Source organism: Ursus maritimus, unplaced genomic scaffold (assembly GCF_017311325.1).
Source record: "Ursus maritimus isolate PB19 unplaced genomic scaffold, ASM1731132v1 scaffold_24, whole genome shotgun sequence".
NCBI classification, from domain to species: domain Eukaryota; kingdom Metazoa; phylum Chordata; class Mammalia; order Carnivora; family Ursidae; genus Ursus; species Ursus maritimus.
The window spans coordinates 44,101,729-44,111,024 of NW_024424897.1; the positions used below are offsets into that span (position 1 = coordinate 44,101,729).

Below are 9,296 nucleotides of genomic sequence, written 5' to 3' on the forward strand. Positions count from 1 at the left end.
CCCTAATCGCCCCTCCAAAGTCCACCCAGCACCGAGACAACAAAAAATAGGGAGGAAGAAGTGCTGCCGCCGCTGAGGGCAGGAGGGTGGAGCACAGGCCGGAAGGCAGCAGAGGAAGCCTCTCCTCTCCCAGCACTGCTAGTCAGAGGTGCTGACTAATCCTGCCCAAAAAGGAGCAGCCGCTGATTAGATGCGAGGTCACACTGGGAGAGTCAAGGAAACACCTCTCTCCCGATAACTGCCCGCCTCCCGATTGCGGCCCTCTGGCGCCAGGGCTGTAAAGCTGAGGTCTGCAAAGGCCTGCCCAGGCCTCCCAGGGTTGCCCCAAGGTCACGGAAAAGGATGCACTTAGAGTGAATCATGCTATATGCCAACCTCTAACCAACAAGCCCTGCAGGGGGCACATCGATTAAGGGTGAGGTGCCAGAACGTGGCCTCTGGGTTTCAGTTTTGGTTCCTCTACTTCCTACTTGTAGAACCTTGGAAAAAGGACTTAATCTCACACGATCTCAGTTTCTTTATCTCTAAAATGGCACAATATAATAGTCATATCTACCTCCTAGAGTCGGGTGGCAGATACATGAGAAAATCCAGACTACAATCCAGAGCTCACACAGACATAGAAAGTGCTTAATAAACAATAGCCACGAGTTGCTATTATCATCACTATCATGGGAGCCTGGGGATGGTGTGACTGGCTGGCAGCAGAGCTGGACAGAGGAACTGGGGGTAGGGTTCCACAGCTGGGTGTGTGGCCTGACTTTGTGTCTCATCTCTCACTGGGCCGGGGGCCCACGTCCCCAGCCCCTCGCCCGGCTCCTGGTGTACAGCAGGTGTTTACTGAATGAATGAAAATGAGGGAGTCAGATCATGACGGCCAAAAGGATGGAGAGAAAAGAAAAGAAATAGGATGTATGGAACCAAGGTGAAGATAGAGGGGATTCAAGGAGGTAAGAGGCACAAGGTCAACCTCCTGAAGTCACAGAAACAAAACCTAACAAGCCAGATTCTCTCCCCACCCCCAATCCCTGCCACTTTGTTTCCTAAAAGAGGCCCGACTGTGCTGACAGCCAACACACAAGCAACAGGATCATCGGAGTCCATTAGCGTCCAGGTCAGAACCACTGCACGCACTGCCTTAGCCGGCCTGAGCTGCTCATCCACGGCGGGGTAGCGGCGGGGCAGCTTCTGCAAAGGAGGGGCTGCCTCTAGGCCGGCGCGGGTTCAGGTGACGGCTCGTGGCCAGCAGCAACAGGAACTGGGGTCTCCGTACCACAACGGCTGTTTCCAGGTTGGTGTGCAGACACAAGCAAAGCAGCACAGGTGTCACAGAGAGGACGGGCGGAGAAGGCACCTCGGGGTCCGGGATCATGGGCTTGGGAGCCCTGATGTAGCCATGCAGGCTCTGGAGCCCATGACCGCACTGAAGAACACAAAAGAACTCAGGACTTGGAGTGTTCTGGGGTCTGTGGCTGCAAGCAGACAGCCAGAGATGGACAGGTAACAGACGGAGCCAGCAGCACTACCTCTGGGTAGGGGCCCCAGAATGCCCACCCCGCTTCCCCAGAGCTGGACCCCTAAATCCACAACTGTACTCACCATAAGAGAGAAGATAAACCCCAAAGCAATGTACTCAAGGCAGCCTCCCTGACTTGCTATAACTGGGGATGGCGGTAGAAACATCTTGAATTGTTAGAGATAACTAGACAGGGGCACTCATGAGGAGAGAGGCAGGAGTGGAGGGAAGGGTGTCTGTCCCCCGTCTTTCATCCTGGAGCCACTACACACAGGAACAAGGGCTTATATGCTTTGGGCCACCAGCTCTCTCCCTTTTTATTTTTTTTAATTAATTAATTTATTTATTTGTCAAATAGAGAGAGAGAGCACTAGCAGGGGGAACAGCAGGCAGAGGGAGAGGGAGGCTCCCCCCACCACCCCACCTGAGCAAGGAGCCCAATGTGGGGCTTGATCCCAGGACCCTGGGATCATGACCTGAGCCAAACGAAGGCAGACGCTCAACCAACTGAGCCACCCAGGCATCTCCAGCTTTCTCTCTTTAAAAAAAATTCCCTGCCAACTGGGCTGCCTGACCCCTGCCCTCCTGCCTCTAGGCAGCGATGTCCAGCATCAGATAAGCCTGGGGTAGGGAGTCTCAGTGGCCTTTCTTGTCTGCGCATGAAGCAATGCAAGAGAGTCCCTTGCTCCTAGAGGAGACTAAATCTTTGGTGAGCCCAGCTTTGTTGGCAGTAAACAGCCCACATGAATAATCACAGATCCGGCAGATGCCCAAACACAGCCACACCCAGGCTGTTCCTCTCCCTCTGCTCCCACCTGGGTCACTGTGGGCCAGCAGAGACACAAACAGATAAGCACCAAGGAAGTGTCAAGTCCCAGGGTGCCCCTCTGCTCCCAGCCTAGAGCTCAGGCCTCACCCCAGCCCAGCCTGTTCTGAGCCTCACCTGCACCTGTTTATGAAACAGATGCCTCTCAGTGGGCGGCCAGAGTGGCCTGGCCCAGCCCGACCGGGGAAGGTGAACCAAGAGGACAGGCAAGGAACTGGTGTGGCCCGAGTGTGCCGAATCACTGTGAGGCTGCTGAGGGGCCGGGAAGAGAGAACAATGCCTGCACTGTTCAGCCCTCCTCGCAGAAGACTCACACACAATCTGTACAGTGAAAGGAGGGGACAAAAGGGGGTGCTGTGACCCCACTCGGGCTCCCCTGGCATCCCTGGGTCAAAGAGGGGGTTTCCCCCACCCCAGAGAAACCAAGAGAATGGGGAGCCGAACAGCTGGCTGCATGATGCTTAAAGGAGCAAGGGGCGCTGGGCTGGAGGCTCCTTCAAATTCCTGAGCAGCCCCCTTCTCAGACTGCTTACTGAGCACCCCCACCCAGGATGCAGGCCCCTGGACCTCCCTGCTGATGGTCTCTGCCCCAGGATCTCCTGTCTCTCTCCCAAATCCTTAGTCTATCCGGCAACAGGAAGCAGTATCTCAGTCCAACAGGGGATGTAGGTGAGAGGTCAGCCTCAGACACAGAGCAAACAAAAGGCAGGACACAGACAGTCAGAGGGCCATCCTGGGTAGGCCAGAGCCTAGTCCCTGGTTGTGGCCACAGAGTGCCTGTGTGTGCCGGCCACGTATTCAGTGGTATTCGTTCCATGTCACTTAGTGTTCTCTCACCCCCATCACACTCCACACCAGGACACCAGGAGCTTTGGAGCAGCAAGCTGCTTGCCTGACGTCTCACAGACAGCACATTATGGAGAAGCTGGACTTGAATCCGGGCTGCTGGACCTCAAAGTTCCTGCTTTTAAACTTTAGGCTGTGCTGATGCTGTATTAACTGGGTTAGAGGCTTTCAGAGAGAACATGCTGAAGGAGCGGAGACAGCACAAGGCTGTCACCGTGTCAGGGACAACACCAGGTGGCCCTTAATGCCACCCAGTGTGAATGGGACTGCCCCCAAGATCCTCCCTGAAGTCAACCCAAGCTGGACAGAACCTTAATGCAACACCATGAAGGCAGGTGGGGCCGGCGGATGTGGGAGAGGGAAGTGGGTCATGAAATGGGAAGAAGAAGGCAGGGCTGGCAGGAAAGTCTGAGGCGCCAGCTCCTTTCTGTAACACATTGTGAGGCCACGGGCACCAGCCTTCAGACCTTCTTACCCATTGCTACAGAATGGGTTTTTTTTTAATCAAAAATAAACCGGGGGGGGGGGCAAGTAGGGGGAGTAGAAACAGTCACATTCACAGAAATACAAGTAAAAGGGTGGGTTTTCAAAAGTTGTCAAAAGCCAGCAGCCTTTGCATGAGGAGACCATTAAAAGAGGCCCCCACGCAGCAGGGAATGTCTCCTATCCACATCTGCAGCCTCGGCCCACCTGCTGGGGATCAGGCCTGCCTCTGCTTCCCAGCCCCTCTGCCTTCTCAGGGCCCAGGCGACCAGCTTCCTGCTTTGTTTCATGAGGGGTACGGCTCCCCTGCCAGCACAGGCAGAGAGACTGCAGCGGTCACGAGCATAGAACTCAGGTCTGCCTTGGTGTCCACAGATGAGCTGGACTGTGACTTCCTCAGGCAGAGGCCACGACTCCCACCCGCATCCCACGCCCAGTATGTGGCAAGACCTCAACAACTCCTAAAAGTCTAATAGGTGAATCTGATTGTCACCCTCCTCTGCTTCTGTCACTTCTTCCTGCCTTGAGAATAAAATACAACTTCCCTGAGTGGCCTCCTAGGCCCTGTGGGCCCTGGCCACTTCCCACCTCTTCTTGACTCCTCCTCTCCCAACTCGCCCCTCTTTGCCTCCCGCGATTCCGCCTAAACATCAGAGAGGCCCTCCCACCCAAGTTGAACCAGATCCCCACTGTCATTCTCCTTCCTGGCACCCTGCTCTGTGCTGGAGTCTGGACCACGACTTGGAAGTATATGGTCTGTGTGTTTGATGCTGGCGGACTACGGACTCCCTGAGGGCCAGGGCTGCTCTGCACCCCCAGCACAACACCTCAATAAATGCTTACTGAACATGTAGGTTAGACGAAGAGGAGATTAACAGCCCCCTGACCTGACCCTGTCCAAGCGGGCCATCAGATGACAGAGAAAACGAAGAAAGAGGTCAAGAGTGGGTAGGTACAGCAGTCATCCAGAGGCCAAAAGGACACAGTTCTGGGAAAGCCCCGTACTTCCTGGGCTGGGAAGCCAGTCAGCCTCCTCTCCACACCAGGGGGGCTGGGGAGGCAAAGCCCAAATGCCTGGCACCGGCCCTTATCAATCTCATCTGGTGGGCAAGGCAAAAAGAGCTGAGAGGTGGCAGAGAAACAGGCTCTTTTCTTCTCCCATCTCGCCGTGCTGGAACCCAACACCGTGTCCAGGGCCAAATTCTGGCTGGAGTGCCGAGAATGAGTTCTGAGAACCTTTCAACAGGTTCAGGCAAATTTTCTTGAGAGAACCACCCAAAGCAAAGGTCCTATAAGCACCAAAAAAGCTGACGAGTTTGCATCCCAGTCAGCTGCAGACCACTCAGCTTTTCACAAGTCTAATGATAAATGATAAATTCCATAAATGGCCCAACTGCTTCTCTGCAATTCAGCCATCCACCAAGTTTGAAAATATTAGGCCTAAGCAGAAACCTTGACCCTGAATCCTCCAGGCACTCCCAGTTAGGCAAGGCATGGAGGAAACTCCTGGCTCCAAAAGGCAACAGGCTACTTGGACTCCAAGAAGCAAGGAGCAGGCAGGCCAGAGAGATAAGCTATGTGGAATCGGCAGGGCTGTCTGTCCAGGATGCTGGGTCAGCAGGTTTGCCAGGTAGTCAGAAAAAACAAAATCAAAGGCAGGGGCAAAGGCACTGGATAAGAAGTTGATGTTCAACCTCCAACCTGACCCTTCACCTTCACTTTGGTTTATAGGAGGGTCAAGCCTCTCCCGGGCTTCAACACCAGCTCAGCACTGTGTCGGCACAATCTCTGCAACTCCTCCCACTTTAAATGGAGGAAGAAGCCAAGGTCGAGGCAGGAATGAAGTGACCAGTCCTAATGCTGCCAATACCATAAAATAAATTAAATCAGTGGACAATCTCTGGAAAAAAACCCTAGAATCTGACCTTCCACAGTAGGTTCCTTCCCCCCCCCCCCAATTAACCACAACAGTCCCTCAGTCTGGACTAGACGCTAAAAGCTTCATCTGGGGATGATGATGTTTCTCTCTGTTTTTAAAACCCTCGGTGCAGCCTGAAAGAATCTATCAAAGAGGGAGGCAAGAAGGGTCATGATCTAAAACGGAGGAGAGAGGGAGGGAGAGGAGGAGCCAAACACTCCAACCTGCTCCTTCCAGAGAGTCATTAATCTGCTAACATCTCTTGGGCAAAGCAGAAAGCTTGTTCAAGGAACAAGGTCTGAGTGACTCTCCCATCTCCCAAGATTTCTTGCTGATGTACGGAGAGGTCTGCCAAGAACCCTTAGGCTATTAGGAAATATTTCTGAGTAGCTAAAGGCTAAAGGTTATAAATGATATACTCTCTGCCCTCTCTCAAGTGACCTCTGCATTCCCCCCACCCCATTTCTCCTGCCCTTAACCCGTCCAACAAAGCTTCCCTAGAGACTGAAACACTCCGAAATCTCCTGGGACTATCAGAAAAGGGAAACAAGGACTCTACGTGGGGTTACAGCCAGCATGAGCTGCTCCAAAGCTTTCTCTTCCCCCCCAGTTTAGAACGCTAAGAAGAAAAGGCATGCCAGTGGTGTGATTCAGAGGGTCAAACTTGAGCTGTCTCCCTCTTAGGGGACCCACTCAGGGGCTGGCTGACAAAGGCATTGGGAAGAGACATTACAGAGGTCAACTATTAGGTAGCCACTGTTGGGGACAGCAGAGGGAAACATTTCTTATCAAGGTTACCTAGGAAGGGGATACAAGGGTAGAGGTGGGGAGCCGTGGGGGTCCCCCTGTTTGGATGGATCTACAGATCTACAGCAATCAGGACCCCCAGAAGGAATGGGAGGGGTGCGAAGGTAGGAGCGGGGGGTAGACTTTTATAGACAAGCATCCTCAGCCTGCATTCAGCAACACCAGTGGTGCGGCAAAGAGAGAGGACAGGACCAGTGTTATTTCCCTAAATACCCGCCTTGCCTCCCTCCACGATGGCGGGCAGATAGAAGGCCACGGGGATGTTCTCACAGCCTGTGGGAGGAAATGTCCTTTGGAAAATCATAAAGCAGCAAAAATAGACAAGAAATTGTAGCTGACATGCTTTTAAGAGACTCCATAATGGCCTAAAACACATCTAGATTCTAGATGAACCTTCAATGGGGTGGAGGCCAAGCCACTTCCTCTCTCTTTCTGCACCCCAGCCACTGAGTCAGGAGTTCCTCTTTCTCACAGTCAGGGAGCAACATATTTAGAGTAAGGCAAGTGATGTGCTACCCACTGGAAGGAGAGCAGTCCAGCAATGTTCTGGAGGTGGCGGGCAGAACACCCTGGACTTGGGGGGTCTGGCTTTACCGCAGTCCTCAGCTGTGCGGCCTTGGGCAAGCCAGATCTGTCTGAGCCTCGGTTTCTTCATCCACAAAACAGGGACAATGACACGTACCCAGCAGAGCTGACTGAGGATCAAATGGGACTTCTGCTGAACGGGAGGTGCTGCGCAGCGAGGGGGTATTGCTGGCCGGGTTTTCACGGCCACTGCCGTCTCGCCCTCTCCCAAAGCTCCCACTCCGGGAACCCCCCCGAGCCCGAGCCGCCCCGACTCACCTGGCTCAGTACACAGGTACGAGTAAAAGCCCTCCGACTTGAGCATGATGAGCAGCGAGCCCCAGCCCAGGAGGACTGCCGAGAAGAGGAGGTTTTCCAACACGGCCGTGCAGGCCATCCACCAGCGGCGCCGATGGGCAGTGGCTAGGGTGGGCGCCATGGCGCGGCGCGGAGGCCCGGCTTCGGCTCCGGCTCGGCAGCCACCTGCACACAGACCTCAGCGTCAGCGCCCGGCCCTGCCCAGCCTGGGCGGCCACCCCGGACCGCTGCCGCAGCGCGCGGGGCTTGTCACCCCTCCACGGCCCAGGCGATGGGTGCGCGCGGCGAAGGAAGCCCCAGCCCGGCCTGGGTCCTGGGCCAGCCTGTCCGCGGCTGGCTCGTGCGTCTGCCCTCAGCTACGGGACAGCGGCCCCGGGCAGGGAGCGAGACCTCTCCCTCGGCTGGTTCCGAGGTAACCTGAGGCATGGAAACAGGAGAGACTAAGGCATGCTCAGGGACGTGGAATTAATCCTGGCTCTCCGCAGATTTTGGCATAGCTTGGGGACTGGCAGGAGAGGCACCTTGGGTCCGGATACCTGGACAGGGCCATACCTGGGGGCTGCCACTCCCTGGGACCCTGACAGGCGCCCTCCCGCCCGCACTCGAGACCCTTCCTCAGAGCTGGTTCCTTCAACCACAAGATCGGCGCACAGAGTCCGGAACGGCCCGCCCCCAGCCCGCTCATTGGCCTCACGGCTAGAAACTGCGGCACCATTGGCCGCTGTCTAGGTCGCTAGGCGCTGCGGCCACGCGAACCCCGCATGGGAGAGGCGAAGCCGGTTTAAACCGGCGGCGCGAGCCACCTGAGCGACCCCCATCCCAGGCCGTTTCCTCGACATCTGTTCCCATGGAAGCGGACCTCCGTCCCTCCATCTCCCAGCTGCCCCCTCTATTCGTCATCTCTTCCCTGGCGGCTCCTCATCGGTCTCTTTCCTCTCGTAATCACACTTCTCCCTACGCCCCTATTCGTGCGCCTTCTGTGCCCTTAGCACCTTCGCCCCAGGACCCAGATCCCCAAGATCCAGCTCACCCGGCTCCTACCAGCGTGTATCGGGCCCGGCCGGCGCCTTTTCTGCCTCCTTTTATTCCAGCGCCTTTATTCCAACCCAAGATGAAAACACTGCCGCACGCTGATTGGCTGAGTGGGGGCTGGAAACAGGCATTGACCAATCAGCAGGCACCCGCCCGCCCGGCGGCGAGCAGAAGCCGGTTCCGGCCGGACTTGGAGACAAACAAGAGAGCTGGGGGGGCCAGGGGCAGCGGTGGGTCGTGCCTCTTTTCTGCCGCTTCAGACTGGAGTCACAGCTGGGCTGGGAATCCCCGGGGGCATTGCCCCAACGCCTCTCCAGAGCCTCACTCCGAAGCCCTACCTGGGTCAAGTTCCCGGTCGATGTACCGATACCCCCCGGACTGCATGCCTGTCTCCCTCTCACACCCAGCTGGGCACTTGCACTCCATTCTCCTCGGGCCCGCTTATGTATTTCCCAGCTTCCCCCTCTGACCTGGGCACCACATCCCGATGCTCTGGCTCCGTGTGGGTCATTCCGCTCCCGTCTCCTCCGTTGCTTCTCCCACGCGACGCTGGCATCCCCGGCTGCCTCCGGCTTTGTGTTCTGATTCCTCGCTCGCCTGCCCCCAGTGTCCTCCATCCAGGCGCTGTCTGCACATCCCGGATCCCCGAACCCCTGTCCAGGCGTGTTGTGCCTCTTCCCTGCTCCCCTGACTCACGGACCCCTCTCCTGGGTGCCACTTGCATTTTCCCTGGAAGATGGCCCTCGGGGATCCCTAAGTGGGAGTTTGGGGCTTGTCTGTACCCTTGGACGGTCTGCTCCCATCCAGACTGCCCCCCTTTCCTGCTGTCCTTGGTCCCCTTGGGGATCCCTACGCAAAGTTGACCATCCCATCTCCATTGTCTTGCACCACCTCCACCCCCTTACGTCCCATTCCTGGACGTCAACTCCAGGGGCCCTCTCTGCTTGGTGACGCGGCGGGCAGCGCCTCCAGGAGAGCGCGTGGAG

The 9,296-nt window shown here is 56.3% G+C and overlaps 1 protein-coding gene across 4 annotated transcripts in view; it reads right to left on the minus strand.

Annotated features, from left to right (window-relative positions):
- The window catches only part of SLC43A2 (solute carrier family 43 member 2), a 38,401-nt gene extending 29,979 nt beyond the window's left edge, over positions 1-8,422 (minus strand). Inside the window, exons 1-2 of one of the 4 annotated variants that reach the window (XM_040641130.1) lie at positions 8,309-8,422; positions 7,240-7,443 (exon numbers count right to left, since the gene is read on the minus strand). In XM_040641130.1, the coding sequence (XP_040497064.1) occupies positions 7,240-7,399 (160 nt within the window). In that variant the 5' untranslated portion in view covers positions 7,400-7,443; positions 8,309-8,422. Of the gene's footprint in view, positions 1-7,239; positions 7,444-7,830; positions 7,949-8,308 lie in introns of those variants that run through there. The other 3 variants (XM_040641132.1, XM_040641129.1, XM_040641133.1) reach the window with 3 other exon arrangements.
- Between the last annotated feature and the right edge of the window lie 874 nt (positions 8,423-9,296).